The sequence below is a fragment of the Lonchura striata genome, chromosome 5 (genome assembly GCF_046129695.1).
Source record: "Lonchura striata isolate bLonStr1 chromosome 5, bLonStr1.mat, whole genome shotgun sequence".
Taxonomy (NCBI): domain Eukaryota; kingdom Metazoa; phylum Chordata; class Aves; order Passeriformes; family Estrildidae; genus Lonchura; species Lonchura striata.
In genome coordinates, this window is record NC_134607.1 from 62,772,325 (window position 1) to 62,795,280 (window position 22,956).

At 39.0% G+C, this 22,956-nt stretch overlaps 1 protein-coding gene across 1 annotated transcript in view; it reads right to left on the reverse strand.

Moving 5' to 3' along the window:
- The window catches only part of SEMA3C (semaphorin 3C), a 113,288-nt gene extending 105,475 nt beyond the window's left edge, over window positions 1-7,813 (reverse strand). Inside the window, exons 1-2 of the mRNA XM_021528831.3 lie at window positions 7,527-7,813; window positions 4,346-4,486 (exon numbers count right to left, since the gene is read on the reverse strand). Of these exons, the coding sequence (XP_021384506.1) occupies window positions 4,346-4,448 (103 nt within the window). The 5' untranslated portion in view covers window positions 4,449-4,486; window positions 7,527-7,813. The remainder of the gene's footprint in view (window positions 1-4,345; window positions 4,487-7,526) is intronic.
- Window positions 7,814-22,956: the final 15,143 nt, after the last annotated feature.

Below are 22,956 nucleotides of genomic sequence, written 5' to 3' on the forward strand. Positions count from 1 at the left end.
TCAGCACAAAGTCCCGCAAATAATAAATGAACTTTTATTAACTGTGGTAACATTAACATTACAATGAGGGATTGTTTAAAAACAAGTTGTACTGCTGTTGCTCAAGAGCTCAAGGAAAATGGTTCTCAGTTCCTTTATTTTTCCTTGAGGGTAACCACAGGGGTTGCATTAAATCTTTTAAAATATGTTGACAGTTGAATAAGTGCTGCAGTTGCTCTGGTGACATTTTATGCACTTTAATTGTCATTAATGAATCTGACTGATACTTTCTCAAAATTCCTATACTTGTTCTAGTAATTTTATAACAAAGAGAAGAACAAAACTGTCTGCAAATTAGCCTTGATCCACTTCTCATATGGAATTTTCACTGCAGACAATAGGAGAGTATGCATGGGAAATATCTGCTAGACCAGACATTTAAGGTAGGAATGCATTAAATGTTCCCAGCAAATTGTGCAATTATCATTTTGTTGTGTATCACGGTATAAATTTAAATCCAAAAGAAGGTTTAGGTGAGTGCGAGTTTGAATGAGTTTTAAAAAAACAAGTACTCCATCTGCTTCAATCAATTCAGAATTTGATGTTAAAATGGTATGGCTCAGCATTTTAGGGCTGCAACAAAACCCAAAAAGTAAATGTGAGTTGGAATAAAACAAAGTCTGCTATTAACCTGGAGTCTAGTACCTCCTTCCTTATTCTTATAATACTCCCACTGATTTCACAAAGGCTTTTTCCCTGTGAAGACTGAAGGATACAGCTCCCAATTATCTGTTCAGGAACGTACAGTGACAAGGAGGAATGCATGGAGCTTGAGAAACAGCAGGCACCACACTTGATAGTTCATAAACAGATAAGGTAAGCTTTGTGCTATGAAGAGAAAATAAACTATGGCTTTAAATTGTGATAGGTGATTTGAGTAGATTAAAAATACCTATTCCAGGGACAAGGAGCCAGAACAGGCAGGAGGAGGGGGAATAGTATACTAAGTGCAGGGAGACATGTTGACTCCTTTGCTTCCCCCACCCAGGTTCCCTCACTCCTGCACACTCAAAATAACACAGCAGATGATTCCCAACACTGCTGCACCTGCTGCTCAACAGGCTTTACATCTTTGCAATTTCAGAATCAGAAAAGCCTGGGGCCATCTTTTATTCTTCAGCTGCAGTGGCTCTTCAAGTGCAGACACTGTACAAGTACCAGTGGTTTGAGCCATCACCATGAACAGGACAATCATGTCACAGGAAATTGCTCCAGGCACACCGAGAGCCCCTTTGCCTGGTTCTCCATAGGGCCAGTTCCCTGTATAACCACGATCACCTGAGCAAAGCAGCAGTTCAGCTCCAGCCTGACCTCTCCTTTCGGCTGAGTAAACAGCTATACAAGCTGCAGGCAACAGCAATCAGGCCTCGGGGTTCTATACAGCACCACAATTTCCAAGACACTCAGGGTGCAGACAGCAATAAGTTCCACACTCACGTCATACGCACAGTTAACAACCTCAGCTAAGTCATGAACTACATTTTAATTAGACAAGGGGCCAGGCTTTTGATTTCAGAAATAGAAGTTAGGGTTGCAGTCCTTCATCCATTGAAGTTAATTGCAAAATCCCTATTATCAGGCTCTTGAGGTATTACCCAAGCGCACTTTTTAATTACATTTGATTCTTAATGAAGTAGATGGCAAGGAGAAAAGCAGCCCATGATTCAAATTATTCACATTTTTATCTTTCCTGATTAAAAACAGAATAGGTCAAGATACTTGCTGGATTTTCCCATGAGAAATGCTGCAATGTGAATAAGCTCAATTGACTTGATCCTGAAGGAGCAGGTTAGCTTGAAAAGCATCACTCACTTTCTCCTCCTGTATACACTCTACCCCCAAAACTTATGCAATGTAATTGTAGACACCAAGCTAAATCCAATTCAGAACTTGAAACATATCACTAAGTATCCTAAGCTTGAATGACTTGTCTTTATTGTCTGATGTCATTTAAACATAAGGAGTCCTAATTATGGTTTTATTTTCAAATGCTGCACTTTAAAAGAGTGACAATTCTCCATAAAACCTGACAGCTTCTCAGGGCAAGGAGACTGCCAAATAACTTGGTATTTCTACATGATTTACAAACAGAAAGTTATGAAGCTGCTTATGAACAGAGTGTCTTATCACACTTAAATGGAGACGAATACAAAGTTTCATCTTCTTCTATTACATCTCTGCTCATATAAGTAAATATTTGTAAAACAGAAGCTCATACTACAGGTGGAGCCATTACCTTGGTATACACAACAACCTGCAAACTCTTTTCACATAATGAAAGTTGTTTCTTACCATCTGGAAATCAGGTTTAAAAATAAAACTTCTGTTTATATATTACACAAAACCTTAGCTTTTTATTTCAGACATATTCCTCATATTATAAAAACACATAATTCATTTTTTACTTTTAGGACTTCAAAAGACCCAATAAAAATTTAGGACTTAAAAATGTAATTTCTTTTCTAAAGGTTGGCTGTTAAATATTAGGGAGAGTAAAAAGTCACTTTTAGGAAAATCAGAAAGTGTTGCGAGGCTCTCTAACCAAGGCAACCAAGGAGGGCTACAGCAGAACTAGTGAGGCAAGGCTGTGTCCCCAGGGCTGGCACAGGGGACAGAGCTCTTGGGGCCCAAGAACCTGACCAAGACAAAGGGGTCACTGCAGCATAAAGCTGTCATAGCCCCTTCTAAAGGAAGGAGGGACAACCTCTTTTCAGGGACACAGCAACTAAGGTTTTAATTCAATTCTTTTTTAAAATTCCTAGGTTTGGGGTCTTTCGCCCTATGTCTGCTTCACTGTTTCAGCCTTGCAGGATACCTGTGATGAAACAAAAGCTCGTGAGTTTCTGTTAAAACCATTTGCTTCTCATTATAATTCTTTCCCATTCACAAGGTTGAATACCACAAAACATGAACACTTCCTACTTCATGGTCATACCAGAGATCAAGGGAAGTTTAGATTACTTTCAAGGCCACCAAGGAGATGATGTGGCAATCTAAATCAGCCTGTTCTACATAACTGTGGCAAACCTGCAACGAAACACATAGCCACAGCCAAACTAGCTTCTGTGTTGAGTTGTGCCAAAGCAGCACCATCTCCACTAAAATCAGTGCAGACTTTAAACAAGGAAAAGAAATTCCTAACCCTACTTCTTCATTTGAATTCCCTCTTGGAACTCAGTTCTTACTATTTCTTTTACTTGACCCATGCTATTTTACACCTATTAGGTACTGCACTCATCAGATAAGGGCCCCTTATTGTAGACTATAATTATTCAAACCCTGGTTGGTATTTGCAGGTCTAACTTGGCAGTCTCCTGGCTATCTCTCACTCATGTTTGCGTAGTTATTGATCATTGTAGCAAGCAGAAGTTTAAGATACTTGCTAGCTCTGACTATTTTTAAAGCAATTCTTGAAGATTGCTCAGAGCACAGAGAATATTCCGAAGGCAGCGGCAGGGCATCCCAGCCTTAATGAACCACAGAAGCCAACCCAATGCAAGCAGTATTGGTGCAGGAAATAGCAAGCCCTCACGCCTCAAAGACAATCAGAGAAAAGGCAGAGGGCTGGAGAAACTCAGTGCCTCTATAACTAGTGACAGAAAGTTTCAGCTCAGATTTAACAGACACGGTAAGCTGAAGAACACACACATTCTGAAGTCGTGGCTAAAATCAGCATTTAAGACTAGAAGAATAAGTTACTTTACTATTAAAAGTAATACTGGGATAATTGCAGCTATGAGGTACTGCTCAGCACTTAAAAAGTAAAAGAAAATTTCTTTTGAAAATTATAATTTTCTTCACTCGTTTACAGTATGAAGGCATCAGTGATTGCTACAGGCTATGTACATCCTACACAGAGCACAAAGTGCACAAGGAATGACATTTTTTTCAAAGGACTCTGTGCCTGGCTAACTATTTTGGTAAAACTTCAGGCAGCCTCATTTTCAGAATATAGAGTGTTTCAGTTGACTGAAAAGGAAAGCAACTCAAATCATTAATAACCTCCACGTGTAATGTGTTTTATTTTATCCATGCAAAATTACAGATAAGAAATAAATCTTTAGTTGTTTGTAAGTCATAATAACTCAAAATAAAGAGAAAAGCCTATTAATTATATATTAATTATGCATTTATAGCGATAGGTAGACTCTGGTAAGAGAATCAGATTTAGGCTGACAGGTGCCTCAGCAACAAACCAAAAATTTGGACACCGATCAAAATGCCAGTTTCTATTCAGTTATTGAATTTAGGGAGATGAAGAAAATATTCAGTCATAATATTTGTTTAAGAATGTTTATCTTCTTACCATTGAATGTTAGGAACACCCTTGCTTGAGGCTGGGAAGATCCTTTTACACTGCTAAAGTAAATAAATATCCCAATCAACACGTTCACTGCAAGAAATGCCATGTCTTCAGATTTGCAAATTAATATCCAAGAAATGAAACCTGAAAGAGAGATATATCACATTACTCTTCTCATACAATCTTGTAGAGCAAAAACAAAAATATGGAAAGATTGTGTTGGAGGCCTCTTTCAGCTGAAGCCATAATTACTGATGTGAAGGAGGTACAGCACTTTTGTTTTTTCTTTGTGCATCTGAAAGTGGTTTTCCCCAGCAGTCTTCTGTGCTGGCACAAGAGGAATTCTCTGCCTATTAGTAGGAACCAAGAGAGCCCAACTTTTGGCTAGTGTAGACTACAGCATTAGACTCAGTTTATTTAAAATGAAGACAATTCCACCTGCTGGAAATATAATTATACTAAATGTCAAGGCAGAGCAAAGCAAGGACAGGAGATAAAGTTTCACGAATAAAAATCTGGCTGATATTTTTAGACATCTCTCTCTCATGTTAAGGGGGGAGGTTTGGGTTGTTGGTTGGGTTTTTTTTCTTTTATTTAAACATCTGAAATCAAAGGTGCTTGGAAATAAGCTTTAAGTTTTAGTAAACTGAGCACTCTGATCACCCTCAAGTTTTTCTTTAAAGAAACTCTATGTCATTAACATCAAAACTGTGAAACCAAAAGTATTTCAACACACTTGAAACTGTTAGTCAGCGCTTGCTTTTAGGGCTAGCTCCTTTAACGATACCCACCTGCTCTCATTGACTACAGGGCACTAAGAAGCCCAGAGCTGGACAGTGATACCACACCTGATATATCTGTTACTCCTCCTGCACTTCTGTTGAGCCTTCATTTTAGAGGAGTTAACTGCTGAGAGGCCTGAGCATCTCAAAGAATCAGAAAAAACTCCAGAACTCAGTATCTCAGGTCAGGAAGGACTTGAGGTCACTGGAATCACTGCATGAAAGTGGCTTTTCTAAATGGACTTTGGACCAGATCCAAAAAACCCAGCCACCGTTAGAAGCTGAATACTGCATATCTGTATCACATCTAAACTGCATCTCTCCAAAAACTGTGAAGTGCAAATTTCATTTTGCCTATAGTAACAACTTTGTCAGCTCAGCTCCAAAAGTGAGAATACATAACACCATCATTTTAGGCCAATTTGACTTCACTGCTTTTATATATATATATATTTCTTTTTTATTTAAATAGCCCTTCTACTTGACACCACTTACTAGTTAATCACTCAGGTGATACACTTGATTTTATGCCAACTGGAAGCACTTTGAAAGACACAATCCCTACAGCTAGAAGATATCCTTAAAGGCTGTACATTTATTTTATGAAGAGACTTGTTACTTGTGCAGTCAGCTTACCATTCTTCACTTCAGCTCTGCTCCAGCACTACAGTCCCTCCAGTGGAAGCCAATATTTCTACAGGCTTGTTCATCCTGCCCCTCTGAGGTTCACACCTGTCCTTACAGGACCAGCTCCAACCACCCCAGCACGGCAGGAATGAGCTGTCAGGCAGGGATGACTTTAGGTCAGCACTAGCTTGGGCTGGATCCACACTACTGACTTAGCGGTAAAAGCCCCGTATCCCATTACCACCTCTGTCATTCCCTGTCCACTCACTGGAAATCACTTGGAAAGAATTCTCTTTGCATGAGGACTTCACATCAAGTTGGGGGTGGGAAGGAGAGTGTGCATGAAAGCGCAGAGCTCTGCAGCCCACACAAACTAAATTCTTCTTCATTTGCTCTGAGAACTGAGAAATGCACGGAGATCAAGTAATTCTACAGCTCTGCTAATTGACAAAAACAACCTTGTCAGAAATTTGCCAGCTACAGATCGGGTCTCTAGGAAAAGCATATCCATTCTGGCCCAGTTCCAAATTATCTCTAAGGGTCTGTTAACTAATAAGATGATAGTTGCAGAGTTTTTGCCAAGAATAATTCTTTAACAGGCTGCACAAACTCTAGTTCTAATGCTGCTTAGTGGGCTTTAAATTTAAAACCTTGTGACTTGCCCATGGGATATCCTTTAACTTACTCCTCTTCTAAGAGAGAAATGCCATTAAATCCCAATAAAATTTGTCAAGCCAAAATAAATAGCCAATCATACAGAACATGTGATTTAATAGACGCAATGGGATAAGTATTTTACAGTAGTAGCACTGTGCTTTCTTTGCAATATAGATAAAAAGTCAAGTGCAGAACAAGTGTGCGGCTTTCTTCCTTTAAATAATACTGTAGGAAACAATAATAGAAAAAAAAACCCTTTCAGTTCTCTTTCCCTCCCACTCTCGTGCCTCCTGCCAATTCTGGTGTAATCAGTTAGAGGAGTGAAACATTGCTACATTTCATTGCTCAAATTGCAGATCTTCACCATTAACACAGAAGTGACAGGCAAATATAAGATTCAAGTGCTGAACAGCATGGTTCCTACACAGCTGTTAGACACATAAATAATATATGCATATAGCGCCAAAAAGGTACCTCAGGGTGTCTGACATGTGAGTTACCTAATGGAAATAGGTTTAATTTCAGAGATTTACAGAGCTGGTAACTGACAGCTCATTGCAGGTTTGACTCTTGCTTTGGGCTTATATCCCAGCTCTGAATTTATCTCAGTAAGTCATGATACTATATTCAGCACGTCCAGTGCACATGATCTCTGCTGACAACACACAGACCTAAAGCTTTGCAAGTACTTTCAAAGAATCCTACAGGACAGACAAAAAGCAGTGTCTCGTTGCATTGCTGTTTTTACATTCTAGTCTAAGTGTAAACAAACAGACAACCGCTACGAGAGTGAAATAGTGAAGTTTTCCTGCCACGGAGGTCGCTGGCAGCATGTTGCATGGCTTCTACAAAGTACAGTACCGCTTTGTAGGAAGCGCTGTGCAGGTGTCATCTGCTACAGCCTGGGTCCTACCCCTAAATCCTTTAGAGAAAATCATTTGGCAAAGTAAAGAAAATAAATTAAGGAGAAAAAAAAAGACAGGAAAACCCTGCCAAGCACGGACTATGCCAATCTGGAAAGCATTGGTTTACCTATCTGTGAACAGCAGCAAATTTCAACCATCAGAGACATTTCACATCTATTACAGAAAAGAAAGAGAACTTTAAGTTATGCTTACCCGGCTATCAGAAGCAGCAGCAATACTGATTTCTATCTGGTTTCTATCAGTTTATAGACTCCACTCCTGCTACCAGAACATTTTAATTCCAAACCTGGCTCAGGGTAGAGGGAAAAATAAATTTAAAAAAAAAAAAATGAAAATTTAAAAAAAAAAAAAAGAGGAAAGACTCTCCTCGTGGTGGTTGCAAAGATACTCCCGCCTCCTCTGTCAATAATCCTGGCAGCGGACTCCTGAGGCTCAGGGAGCGCTTCTCCCCTGCGCGCAACCCGCACCTAGGAGTGAATGGAGCGGCCGCGCGGTGCCGGCGCTGGTTTCCAGTTACAGGCGCTGCCCTGCCCTGGCCGCCGCTGAGGCGAGGCGAGGCTCGGCGGCCGCCGGTGCATCATTAGCTGAGCAAATAGGGGCTGGAGCTCATAAATAATGGCGAGGCCACACCCCGCCCTGCGCGCCGGCGGCCGCCGCCCGGCCCGTCCGCCCGCCCCGGGCAGCGCCGCGGGGCCGCCCGCAGCCGCAGGGGCGCAGCGCCCGCGCCGGGCCCGCGGGGCTCGGCCGCGGCCCCCGCCCCATCGCGCACCGAGCCGCGGCTGCGAAACTCGCCGGGAAAGTTTCTGCCCCGCCGGGCGGGCGGTGCCGGGGCTGGCAGCGCTGCTGGGGCCGGGGCAGAGGCGGGGAGGCGGCGGGGCCGGGGCAGGGCGGCCCGGCGGGCAGCGGAGCGCAGGGATGCGGAGGGCCGGAGCCGGTAGGTGTCACTGTGAGGAGGGAGCGAGGGCGGCTGCCGTGCGGGGAGCCGGGTGACAGGCAGAGCCCCCGGAGCGGGCTCTTCCCCCCGCTCCCCTCGAACTGTTTCCTCTCTCTAAAACTTGAAAAGCGAAGAATAGTAACAGAAGTGGTAAAGCAGTGGTTAGACTCAGCCCCCTGATTGATCCAGGTGTTTTACCCCAGCTTTCAGAAGCTTTTTTGCGGAGATTGGGAGCTACATTTACTTAAGCTCAGTTTTCCCCAAGATACGCGGAGCAGTGTTTCCCATCTGGTGAGATTTCTGCTCTTACGCTGAAAATTTTACCCAAGGTGTCGACTCCGTTAAAGCCGAGGATTTTCCAAGCAACACCACTTGGGTTTTGGCTTAGGTTTTCCTAAACTCTCTTGCAAGCATATTCTGTGCTTCTCTGGCCTGCTGGCTGCAAACTTCATTTGGATGAAGATTTTCACTTTTGCAGAGAGAGGGATTATCTCTGATCCGGTTGAGGCAGTGTGGGTCACTCAGCAGTGCACTGTTAGAGCAGGATTTGGAGGGAGCTCATCCTGTGGTGCGCTTGGAGACATCCCCCATAGCCAGTAATATGTTCACAAGTAAACAAGTACTCACAATGAATGTGCACATGCTCGAGTTAGAATTTTGTTTCCAGCTCTGGCCACGCTAACCAAAGCATAGTGGTGGTATTATAGCCAGAGATCAGGGAGTAGCCTGAATACAGCACCCTGACTAAATAAACTTTTGTCTTTATATGTGGGTATCTTTATGAGCTGTCTGTTGGTTACTTTGTGTAAATGCTCTTTTGCATGAGGGAGGGTCACAGGTATTTCAAAGATAGTGTATTTCCAGGCTTCAGTGCCAGGCTAGCAGTTAGTACTTTCTTCAAACAAGAAATTCCAATATTGTATGGCACTTACCACACCAGAGGATACAAAATATGGGATGGTCTGCCCTCTCAAATGAAAAGTCAGAAAATAAATGGATCCAGAATTTTTGAAAGCTTGATCCACTTCAGATTATGTCTTGAAGATTAATTTATTGATACCTTTAGATGAACCAAACTCTTGAGATCACAAGTCCTCAAAAACATTTGTGGTCTTACACTTCTCCTCCTTAACACAAAGAAACTACACAGAAATGTGTGAACACTTGCTGTCCCAGAGAATGGTTTAAACCAAGCCCTCAGTTCTCTCCACAGGCAGGCAGTGTGGTTGAGAACATGATGCTGCTCATCCTTGAATTGTGGTGATGTTCAAATGCCTCTGTTGGACAGCAGCATCCTGGCAAAAAGAGAAGTCACTTTTTTGCTTTGGAAAATCCCCACAACTAAGTGCAATTAGAGATTGTCATGCCAAGCAACAGAGTGAATCAGCCAATCCAGTGTTCTCCCTCTTGCTGTGATCTACACAGGGTGATTCAAAGGAAAATGCACAGAAAACCACAGAACAAATATGAAAATCTTTCTCTTTGAGGAGATTTAGGGGAGATGTGTAATAGATGGCAATACCAGTCAGAGAGAAACAAAAGTATGTTACCATGAAATGCAAACACTAGAATTTATGATGATTGTGTCCTCCCCAAATATTTTTCCCTTAATAGAAAAAGTCTACTTTTTTTTTCCTTTATAGTATTGATTTTCTAGATAAAAGCACAAACACATACTTCTTAAAATAAAGAGAACAAAAAGAATATGCTCAAACATGAATCAACACCACCGTTAGTTTAAGTCACTTGTGTTTGTCAGGGATTTTGTGAATGTATGGACACTGCAGGGCCATCTGGCTAGCTGCACTTCCTCACATGTACTAGCTACATTGGAGATAAAAAGGTAAAATGGAACACTGAGGAAAATTATGGGGCTTTCCGACACTCCCTCACGGACTTTGGGCTTTTAAAATAGCAAATGAACTACAAAGAGACAAATGCAAAACTTTAATCTGTGAGATACCATCACACTCATATCTGATAGGCAAACCCAGAGAATGCTAATTTTAAAAAGCAAATTGAAACAAGAACAAGCTTGCTATATTGATTTATTTGTATTTAACATGTGCATATGTGCAGGTCAGAGCATGATAATTAACTTTAAAAAGCAGTTTGAACTTCACAGCTGGGCTAAGAGAAATGGTTAAAGTTTTACTTTAGGTGTTTTGTAATAGCATACATTAGCTTCAAGCAAAACTCATGGAATGGAAATTACTTCTCCCAATTATGAGGTGGGGTTTCAGCATTAACTGGCATGAATCAGCCTTGTGAGTTAAATGAAAAGTATGCAAGACACTTGCTTTCCAGCCTGTGTATTTTACAGCCTAACATGGGGATGAGGACAAGTAACTTGGACTGTGCTTTGCAACTGATTTTTAATAATTCCTCTATTACACAAAGTGTATGATGTGTTGTACAATTTGCTTCTGGTTCTGATTTCTTGCATGTGAGATTTATAACCAAGGGCAGTTATTCCAGGTCACATCACATATGTGAGGACAGAGTCAGGCCCTCGCTCAGCTTCGGAGCTGGAGCAGTTCTGACTCCTGCAATGTGATCTGAGCAAGCAAATCCCCCTGGCCAAAACAAATAGAGCTGATTTTGTTGTATCTGTACATGGTGTTTGCTTCTTACCCAAACAAGTCATCTTAATGGACTCAAACTTAGCTTTAGACCTAAACAGGAACTGTAGCCAGTAATAAGAAAGACAAGTGGATTTTGATTTTTACTTAACATATGGGCTTGGGGGTTTGCCTTTTTGTTCTGTTTTGTTTTGATTTGATTTGTTTCCCCTCCCTTAGATTTTAAGCTCCTGAATAAGTGAATATATATTGTAGGAGGCATTAGGACTGGAAGGAACGCAAGTTTAAAAGAAGGCAGGAAACTGAGAAGTGTAAAGAGGAGAAAGGAACCTTCTGAGAGGCAGTTGGATGGTTAATGGTGGCACAGTGGAATAGAATCAAAAAATTTCACTGGATTGGCAACAACTAGCCAATATGAAGATCAACAGGCTTAATAACCAGATTCTGCTTTGAACACAAGCACAGATCAAGACAAGATCAAGTGCCAGCTATTATAAAGAAAAATGTAGGAAAGGCATAATAAAGTAACCATCAAATGGAATTCATTGCTTCCTTAAAAATCAAAGGAATGCTGTGTACAGTAAATGTCCAAATTCCAAGTGATGAGAGAAAATGCTATTAACATCTATTTTCTCTGCCCTCATTTATGAGTGTCAAATCACCTTAAAGAAATGCATGGTCATTAGGTAATCCAATTAATTCATCATTGTTTATTTTCTTTCTTACAGTTACAAGAACTAGGGAAAGTGTGAAATATATCAGCACTTTGTTGTGGGAAAGCTATTAGGTGTTTGTTTTGATGGTGTGCTCATATGAACAGCAATTTGCATTCTTTTTCACAACCAATAGTTCAAAGATTTAAAAGATAATAAGGTTAAAGCTCCTGGTGATACCACTGTGTGATCAGAGATGGCATAAGGTCCTTGGACATAGTATGCCCCAACTTATCAATGGCCTTGTTCAGGTGGGTCAGCGTCAGACTGGTCATGAAGAGTGAAGCTTCTTCACCAAGGTCACAGCCTTATAAAACTGCAGGCTTGTAACTAACAATGAGCTGTCAAACTGAAGTGATCAGTTTTATTCTTAATGCTTAAGGTTCTGTGAAAGTCCATTTAAAGGAGATAATTTGTCTTTTCAGAGCTTAAGAAAAATGAGGTGCTTAGGATCGGGATTGGTGTAACCATGTAATGAAGTACTACTACCTGGATGGGAACAGAGGAAAGCATCATGCTCTCAGCTTAATAAAAATGCAGCTGTCTCATTTAATAAACCCTTCTCTAAGTGGCTTCCCTGGAAGACAGTGAGCCAGCACTTCATAGTAACTCTGCCCTTGAAGAGACTGTGATTTGGGCAAGGTCATAATCAAATAAGTGCTTCTGTGCCTGTACACAAAATGTGAGCATGTTCATGGTATGCTACCAGGCCTTCAAGCTTCCTCTCTTTAGTATGGCAACCACATTATTGCTGTTTGTAGACAGCAAAGACAGTGTTGTAGTCAGATTTTCCACTTTTTAGCCACTATGACTAAATGAGGTCAGTAAATGAACCAGATCACTGTTCTTGCACAAAGCTGCATTTCAGTTTTTGAGAAATCAAACAAGTAATCATTATTTTGCAAGTTGATGAGTAAGAATATGTATAAGGAAGATGTGAATGAAAGAAAGGAAAGGGTTGTTGGTGCACCAAGGATGGCTTCAGGCCAAGCAAGCTGCAAATAGTAAAAAGCACAAATGCATAGAGGAGGCAACAGTTTGTAATATGTGCATTGGAAGTACTTGGAATGAAGGTCATATGGTGCAAGGAGTTCTATAAACACAGAGGGAAATAAAGCAGCAGCAGTTATGAGCTTTTTATCCAAACAGACAAATAGAAATAGGAGGGGAGCGAAGGCAAGGGATTGCTGCAGGATAGAAGGGGCAGTGACATAGCCCTGAGTGTCATGGCCATTCCCAGCACATGCCACTCTACAGTCTGCTACTTGATCTATTACTGCATCTACAGGGATCACTCAAGGGAGTCCTCTCACTCTATTGGAAGGAAGTTTTGGAAAGGTATCTTTTTGTCATTGATTCAGCTACTTCAGTGTTTGTAGAGCCTTGTGTGAATTACTGCGCTTTTTTAAAAATAAATAAAAAATAAAAGGAGACTTATAATTTATTTCCCATATTCATTGTAGATTTGAAACACACTCCTACAAGCCTGCTTATAGAAAACCAACCACCCCCAGTCTGGTCCCAAATAATATGCCAGCACAGTCCTATTTCTCACCATCCTTCATCTTCAAATCAAGAATAATGACTGCATACCTTACAGTCATTGATTTGTTTTGTTCTCTGTAAGCACAGACTAATCTTTGCTGATGGTATTCACCATCTAATTGCTGACTACATATTGTTTGCAATCTGCAGGCTGTTCCTTTAGAAGAGGAGCAGAAGGACTATTCTGTGTATGTCTAGTCCTTCCCTAAGCATGTCCTCTTGGCCATTTGTCCCATTTACTCTCCATAAGGAAGTTCTTGCCATGCAGAAGACATAAAAGAACTTGTGTCTCCAGATGAAAGAAGAGCAAAGCTAATTAAAAAGTTTGTCGTTTGAAGCATGCGTGCCAAGCAGAGCATTGACTGAAGCAATCTGAATAATCCCTGCTGTCCCCTGGAAATGTCAAGGGTCTGTGCATATATGACCAGAGAATGCTGAGGAATGGAATCAGCCTCAGAGATACCTCCTCTCCTACAAATCAAGCCTGATCCTTTTGCCTTGTTCCCCTTACTCTCAGTAGAGCTGGGATTTTAAACCAGATCTCTCAAGGAATCCAGTATGACCATTTGTCCATACTCTTGAGGAAACCAAAGAAGCACTGGCTATTTTAATGTAAATCCAATGTACACTTTAACTTCCCCAAAATGGAAAACATTGAGATTCTATAGGATTCATGTCGTAATTCTTTACCACAGCATTGAGGAATGCATTCTTGCTGCCAGCAGACTGATCCCCATTTCTCAAACAGACTGTTGTGTTGTCTGCCGTGAGGCAAGATTTGGCTCAGGAATCAGCATGGTACAGCTGGGGTTGTACTGAAGTTTTAGGTGCAATGCCGACATTTTTGTCCTTTATTCTATACAGATAGCACTGCACTACTAAGCTCCTAAAGAAGATAAAACTGAAGCTGTGCTTTTGATTTTGTTCTGTGCTGTATTCTTGACTGTGTGAAGTCTCAGGAATTATGGCCTGTGCTAAGGTCAAACCTTTGTCACAGGTGCCTCCAAATGCTTGTGAATCGTGGGGACAGGAGCTCTGTTTTCCTTTTCTCACTGTTAGTGCAATAGATGTTTGAGAGGCTCTAAAAAATGCTTTTTGCAGTATATTAACTTGTCATACCTCAGTCATCAAAACCTTTCTTGAAAGCTACCTCATGGTATGAACACTGTTCATTAGAACGTGTTGCATAAAAGGTCTGAACAAGCTCTTGGCCTGGATGATAGAAGCTGATGAAGGCAACGTGTGTTCAGTGGGGTTTAAGGGAGTCTGCTCAGTTCTTTGTATGGTTTTTAGGCCTCGGGACAACCAGGATATGGGTTAATTTAAAATAACATTAAATCATCAGTTTAGAATCAAATTTTATTAGTTAAAAAAGTACTTAGAAGCAGTCATAGACTCTGACCTATGTATTTATTGGCCGTTATGGATTGGAAATACACTTTATTGTTATTGTTTTATTAGCTGCCTACTCAAAGTTAGCATAGGATTGATAGAAACACTTGATGCACCCAAAATACAGTATTACGTCTCACATTATCAACCAAGCCTCAGAATTTGCTATCATACTGAAAACTTTCCATTGCTTTAAATTGGTTCTTAGCTTTTATTGAGAGAACTACAATTTAAAGTGAGCCTATGCTTATTTTTTTTCTTGAGCAACATAAACATTCCACTAAATATTTATCCTTTGTATATGAATGTCTCCAGAACATCTGTTAATTGAATCTTTATTTGAATCAATTAGCAGTCGTTTTTTTTAAGCCAAAAAGACTAAAAAATTTAAAATATATAGTCTGGATGGCAGCCAGTACAGAGTATCTTCTCCAAAGTAACACCTTTTTAACTTAAATTAAATTTATTTATTGCCCATTATTCAAAATCAATTAGGAGTAAAAAAGTCAAAAGACAAACACTGTACTGATACAAAATATTTATTAAAAACTTTATTATTTGGCATTTTGCCATTGCTAACATTTAAAACACTTACTTGTGCCACTTCAAATTTATCTTAATGTATTTCCAAAGTATTGTGAAATTGGAGACAAATATTTTCAGTAATACTTCAGTGCACTCTTGCCTATTTATTCCTTGCTGTTTACTTATATTAAAAACATGTCCAAAAATCAGTTAAATACTTTGTTGCCAATATAAATAAATATATGTATAATACATGCTTGCTCTTTGTTTTATGTAATCCAATTTAATTTAGCAGCTGACAAAGATCACCCATCAAAATGTTCCAAATATGGGATCCTTATCCTAATTGTTAAAAATCTGCTATTTTCAGACAGGTTTTTCCTCTCAAATATTAGAGAACAGGAGGAAGCATAAAGAAGGAAAATTTAGTGTAACACATTATGATTGTATTATCATGCACAGTGTAATTTCCTTTATAATTATTTTTTCTTTCTAGGTTGATGTTGGGGATTTTTTTTTTGATTGGTTGGGGTTTTTTTTATTTGTTTGGTTTTTTTCTGGACATCAATTTAGCTTGTAAATGATCTTAGACTAAATAAATTTTTGGAAATCTCTAAATTTTGCCATAAGAGGGCATTATTCATGCACATTTTCAGACCAGAAAATGCATCTCAGTATACACACATATATATACAGGAAATAGTAATTATCCACACTCATGAAGCAATGAAGTAAAAAATATTAATACTTCTGTAATTAGGAATGCTTTAAAGAAGTTACTGAGAGAGTGATAGTTCACTGTCCTATGTTCTTTTCCTAGATAGTCTGAAGATGCAAGAAGAGACCAAAGAAGAGGCAAAGTACTGCTTTTGCAGTCTGGAAATTACCACCTAAGACAACAAAGCCAAAAGTTGGTGTTTCAACCTATGGATACAATTCAGGAATTATGCCAAGGCAGGGTTAGCATTAGGCACTTCATGTCTTCACGTCCTCCAGTAAAATGGGAGTTAAAGAGTTAGAATATGTATAAGACAAAGGAACAAAGGACATGAATCCTTAAGTTCCTGCTGTGAGAAAAAAAAAAAAAAAAAAAAAAAAAGGTAATCCTGAACCTCTAACATTTTTTATGAGTGATGTAAATTGTGAGAATGGGAGGAATACAGAGATCTGCCATATCAAATATGGATCTCAGAAGACTTTGGGATGGAAAAGAATTGTCTTTTCTCCACTCCCCACCAAAAAATTCAGAGTAGAAGTTAGATCCAAAACTAAAATGTAATGGTTTCTGCTAATGTCAATGAATGCTGGATTGTTTCCCACAAAAATAGTAAATCTTAATTCTGAAATTAGAAACAAACAAAAGTTACACACTAAGTGGAACTTTCAGAGACCTGAAAGACTATTGCCATGCAAGCTGCATTTGTGCTCTTGAACAGAGATGGAGTCAGGACTGCACACACTGGCTGTCTTGTGCAGAGATTGTCAACATCTCACCCTGTGCCTCTTCTATCAGGTAGTGAAAATGCCTCTAGACAAGGATTTTCTTGTGTCATCCTCATCCACCCAATCACTAATGCATCCTTTAAATTCTGAGTCTCTCAGAACATAATTTTCTGATTTAATATTATTTAGCATCACAAAGGATGTATTTCATTGTCCTGTTTCCTGGAATAATTACTATATCACATGATCACTACCTTTAAATCCCTTTCACTTACAGCTATAAGGAAAAACAATGTGACAAGCAGAATACAAATTGCTTTCAGATATGTTTTGGGTATTCTCCAGCTTGTCAATTCTTTTCTTCCATTGGTGTATACCAGAAATGTGCAGAGATCCAGAAGTAATCTGTTATTTGCAGAAACTGGTAGCTGAAATGGAGAACTGAATCTGGTAATTTGGTCATCTGTGCAGTTTTATGAAGACCTATTAATTACTGTCAAAAGAATCCTATAGGGGAAAGATTTATGTGCTTTGAATTTCAATCCACTTCATCACTGCATGGACATTACATTAAGAGTTGAAAAGCCAGAACTGCAGTTGGCACAAAAAATAGTATTCTGGTGAAGCCAGTAAGTTCACTGAGTTATGAACTTACAAATAACTTGTGTTAACACCTGCATATCTTTTTAAGAACTCAATACACTCCCCAAGGCAATAATATCTCAATATCAATATTGGAATCCCTGCTGTTAGAGATGAAAATCATATAAATTAAATTCTTCATTCTACACAACCTCAGATTTTTTAATTTCTCTCTCTCTTCTGCTTTAGGGAAAATGACAGGAGTTTTGTAAAATTCATCAGATAACAAATACTTGGAATGATGGACGAGAGCCCAGGTAAAATCCAACATTCAAGCCGGTGTCTTTATTTGGAACAGGTTGAAATTATACATCTCCACAACTGGCTGATTTTGGGAGTGCTGTCCTTCCTCTACTGTGGAATGACTAGTGGAACTGCTTGTGTGGATTTCCATACATGCCTGCAAAATATTGTATGATTTTTATTTGTCATACATACCAGCAGCTGCTCCTCCAAAATTCTTCCTGTATTTTTATTTCTGATATTTGTTGATACTGCTGTAATTCTAATTGTTACCTACATACTTGAAGATCAAAAGCAATAAATGGCAAATGGAACTCAGCTGGAGATGGGTATCCACTGTTGTTTGTACCTGCTTGGGAACAGGGAGCCTTCTGCCAGGGAATCTCCTTTATGCTGCTGGCAGGTTTACATATCTTTTAATGGTAATAATTGTAATAAAATGGCAGTGTGCCTCTTCTGTAGTTTTAATTCTCTATCAAAAACATTGTGCATCCTGGGAACACAAATTAGCTGCAGATTTCAGGGAGTTTCAGTGCTTTTCCGGTACACATTTCAAGGTTTTTTCCAGTACCTTTAAACTCACAACTGCTTTGTGAAATGTTATTTTAGGCATTTTATTAAAATTGTCTCAGAAACAGGCAGTTTCATGTATGAAACTTTCATTTATGAAAGAGCTGTTACTACTTTCTTTGAAGAAAATATTTTTCATTGCTTCAAGAGTCACCGTCTTCCATCGGCCAGCAGATGCACTTTCCTTCAGTCTCTTCTGTGTTATTGTTCTGAAGGAAAGCTGAAGACTCCTACAAGCTTCAGACTTGTACTCAAGTGTCCCATTCTCCTGTTTCTAGCTGGTTGATGGAACTAGTTTTATTCAGTCTGGGTGTGGTAAAAAAAAATGAGAGTATAAATAAGTGTCTTCTATTCACTGTTGTGGTTCTGGAAAAGCAAACAAACTTTTTCCCAACCTACACCCCTGCAAAAACCTTATACAAATGTACAACTCTTAAATTTCTTCTGTGATCTTGATGGCTAATTCCTGTGTGTCACAACTTCACCTCCCTTCCTATGTGCCTTGGCTTTACCTCCCACAGAAAAGATGACAAGGAGACTCCCTCACTACTTGTTTTCTCCAGCTTCTCTATTTGAATGGGAATCTTTACAGAAAGGATCTATCTCTCAATGCTTTTTTCACCTAATGCTATATTGCCTTTAGTTGTTTTTTGAAAGTTAATTCATTATGACTCAAGGAAAACTGAAAAGCTTTTAAGAAGCCATTTCAGCAACATCCACCAGAGTGTACCTGTGTGTTTGATGTCATACAAATTTACTTTGTCAGAGACAGTGTCATACATTGCTGTATTTGTGTGAGACATCTTTTCAAATCCAGAGAAGACATGAAGTTAGCAACCTGGCTAAACTTGGAAGGGGTTACTGCAAGGAAAAAAAGAATATTTATCAAGAGTATTTTCTATCATATTTCAAACTCTGTCTGTAAGCATTCGAAGTACAGTTCTGATATGCAAAAATCCCCAAATCTTTTAAAGTGCAAATAGATATTTGTGAGCCTTCTGAAAGAGCCGCAGGACTCATTCATGCTTATCTTCATCTTTGGGTGATGACTGGTTAAAATATTTTTGAATAATGAAGACATTGTCAAAAATCAAGTCTATTCACAAAAGGTGCTTGAAAAGAAAATTATGCTCAAGTTGCTGAATACATATTTCATTCTGAATAGTTTGTCAGATTATTTGCATCTTAGGGAGGATGTTGATTTCCTAGGTGGTTTTAAAATACATGTCACTTTGTAAATATTTAAAGATGCTAATTTTATATTCTTATCATAGAAACTACTTTTGGACAACAATCTTTTAAAGCATCTTTGTTAATGAGGTATTTTGAAATCTCTGCTGACTATTTCACACCTTGTTTGGTGGTTTACACAGGTGCAGAGTGATGTAAGTCACAATCAAAAGAGAGTGGTTTAACTTTTAAGGGGGCTTTATGTTCCCTTTATCCAATTGTAATACATGAGATACCTGTGATTTCCATAAATGGAGTTAGTAATTTTTATGGCACAGAAACAGAGAATTTGTATACAGATCATCTGCTTTCAGTGAGCAACTCCCCCCACCCACACACAGTCTAAGCAAAACCCATTTTTATATGGGACGTTTTAGTATAAGGGAATCAAACAAATTTGGGTTTGAGGGGTTTTTTAATCACTTAGATTCCTTTTAGAGGTTATGTCATCTTAGCTGCTATTTGTAAAAAGGTAAACTGTAAATAACAGCATCGAAGGGAATTCAGAGTAAAAGTTCATTTTATGAAAAACATTATAAACATAATATCTAGTTATCGTCACAAGCTCCAGAGAATTATAATTGAAGTATGTTTTATTAGCATTTGCAGATCTAAAAAGCACATTGAGATCAAATTACCTTTTTAATCAAAAGAATTTCAAATCCTTTGGTATTTAAAATATACAGAGAATCCCAGACACTAAAACATTCAATTCTTTCAATAATGTCTCATTCCCCTTTTCTTTAAGGTCAACATTTTCTTTAGAAATTTATCTCTGAGGGTGAAACAAAATCTCCAAAGCTATTAAAGCTGTTGCTCTACATTAGTAAACCTGTACTCTATAGGAAAAAGCTGAAAGTGTTTTTTCTTTCTTCATGTCTGCCGAAGCTGTAGGTTTTATCAGAGCATCATGTAAACATTTGTCTATCTGTTAGAGATTGCTCTAATTAAAAAATTATACTATATATTATATCATTGTATCCTACTATATTATATCATACATAATATAATCTGTGATAAAGGAGTGCATGGCTTTCTTTGTAAATTAGCACAGTAATACTCATCTGCAGTCACTGGAATTGTCTTGTTGACAGCTTTTGTCACATAAAAAGTGAATTTAACTAAAGTGTGGAGTCGTGGCATGATTTAGGTTTGCAAGGATTTAATCTCAGTCAATCCACTTTAAACACGGGACTAACTCCAGTGTTAAATCCTCAAAGTAGGATCACGTTGCTCCTTATGCCATCAGCTCTTGAAAATCTCCAAGGACTGATTTTCAGTCACCTGGAAGCCTGCTCAGGGGGGTTCTCATAGGCACCCTTGTAGCAAAGATTTTTCCTCATGTCTAAGTCTGGAGTTTCCTTGTTGCAGTTTTAGTCCATCCTTTCCTTGATCACCCTTTGTCCTTCCACTATGCTATAGAAAGAATAATCTGCCCCTGTTTTTGTGACTGTCTTTTATGTAGTCAGTCCTGCCATTTGATCCACTTTGTCTGTCCTATTTTCTAGTCCTGTTTGCTCTTTGCCTTTAAGCCAGGATTTAGGTGTCAAACTTTGATCAATTTTGATCATGGCTAGAGTCTGTGAAGCAAAGCTTAGGACAGTGTGTGGGACAGGGGAAACAAGATTTTCACTTTCATATACAAACAGCAATGGGAGATTTCTGAATCCAAGAGTAAATGGGCATGAAGCAGGAGAGAAGGAGCCAACTGAATTGCACAATCTGTACACAAAAAGGCAGCTGCAGCAGATAGTTAAACTTTCTGAGAGTCATTTTTAAATATGTCTTTGAATTTAAAATTGAGGACTGCTTTTCACAGCACAAGAGCATATATGAGTACTCCATGAATGAATACCTCAATGGCAATCTGGCCAAACTTTTGTTAGGGAGGTGAACTGATGAATATATACCATATGTTTAGATTGTGTAAGTGGATGCAATGCTCAGCAACTTCAGAGCTGTCCTTGTTTACACCAGCTAGGAGCTAACCTTGTGCATGTAATTTTCAGCTGAATAAATGCAGATGTTAGCTTTATACAAGATTTACAGAGTTTCAGGTTACCTTTGTTAAACAAGGAAACTAGCCCACAAGTTTGGATTTGGCAGCACTGCACTGCACTGCTGTCTGAGAAGAGACATAGGTTTGGAAGTGAATGTGGCATTTTTTGAGCCTTTGGAAAAAAACAAATGTTTGTATGTCCTACTGAAGGAGAACTCTTCCAAGGCAGAGAAAATAAGGAAATGAAAAGGAGGCTATATGGAACCTAAAACAAGGAAATAGGGCAGGATAAAATGTGTACCTGAAATCTCCCAAATTGCATGCCTCCCTTTGACCAAAATACTCATGAGTAACTGCATCACCTACAGCACTGGCATCCTAAGGGTGCTCCAGTTTGCCAAGGGCCAGTTGAATTTTCTTCAAGTCTGTGTTCAATTTATTTACAACCATTGCAGAAAATTTGGTCCTTCCTGCAGATACTGCCATTATTTAATGACAGATGCCATAATAAAAAATTGACTTGTGATTAATAACTCCAGCAATCTTCCTGAAGTCAGTGTGAGGGCTCACAACATTTAAGTGCTTCCCAGAACAGAAAAAGAGTTGTTAAAGACCAAACCTTTAGTTATTTAACAGCACTAGGAAGATTTTAAAGCCCTTGAGGGCATGCCAATTAGACATGAAAAAAATACTTACCATGATGATTTATTTTATTTCATTACAAGAATACATGGTGTTTTAAACCTGGCTGACTTTTTCAGCAATGTTTGCAAACAGATCTGGGATAAACAGCAAACGAACAATACTGCTGACAGCAATCTAACCAGGCAAATGTCTTTTGGTACAAACTATCACAGACAGAACTTGCGCTACATGTGCCACCTTGAATGACTGATGGACCAGCATCCCAAGACTCATTGTAACTTCAGAAAAAAAGTAGGTAAAGATGCAGCCTGTATCTTTACTATCACATATATGCTGATCAGTATCGTATCATTGCTTGAAGATTGTATGATTCATTCTCGGATGTTTGTTTACCAGTAAATGCAATCAACTCAATCATAAAGCTTACAAATAATCAAAATCTGGTTTTGTTTCAATGTGTTGTGAGATTAAAACTGTAGTCCTGGTGTTAGGGCTCTGCACATAGTGATTAAATAAAAATCCCAAGGCCTGTGTCCTATAGAAGGTTAGAGTAGCTTGGCAGGGTGAATCCTCCAGGCTTTTTTTTTCTATGATCATACTGATCTAAAAGTTATTGTGGAAAAAATAATTATCCTTGATGCAAGAGACCTTTCCACTGACATTTTATGTGACAGGGGAACAAAACCCTGTCTCTCTTAAGCAGTCAGCCATTTCTGCAATATTGTGTGCTTCTCTTCCCATTTTCTCTTTGTTTACTGTAAGGTTTGCTCAATCATTTATGTAGTGGAATAAATTTACTAGGCTGACAAGATTCACTAATGAAGATAAAGACATTCAGATTGCAAAGCTTGCTATGATTTTTCTCTCTCTACTTTTCCTGCTAATAGTTCACTTCCAGCCTGAGTTACAGGGTTAGAGGCAGCTCTGAATGCCAAGCAGGAACATGCTGGATCCATTTGTGTTTTTAAGTAATTGCACTGTGTCTTTGACTTTGGTTGCCTTGATGGTAACTTCCTGTGCTGGTAGCCAGTACACCATACAATTTCTATAAGTCTCTCTCTTTGATCTCCTCTTCAAACTACACCTTATTCTGGTTTTCCAGCTAAAATTAGCTATCCAACTGGCATTCCTGCTCTTTCTTATGGTGCTTTAAAAGCGT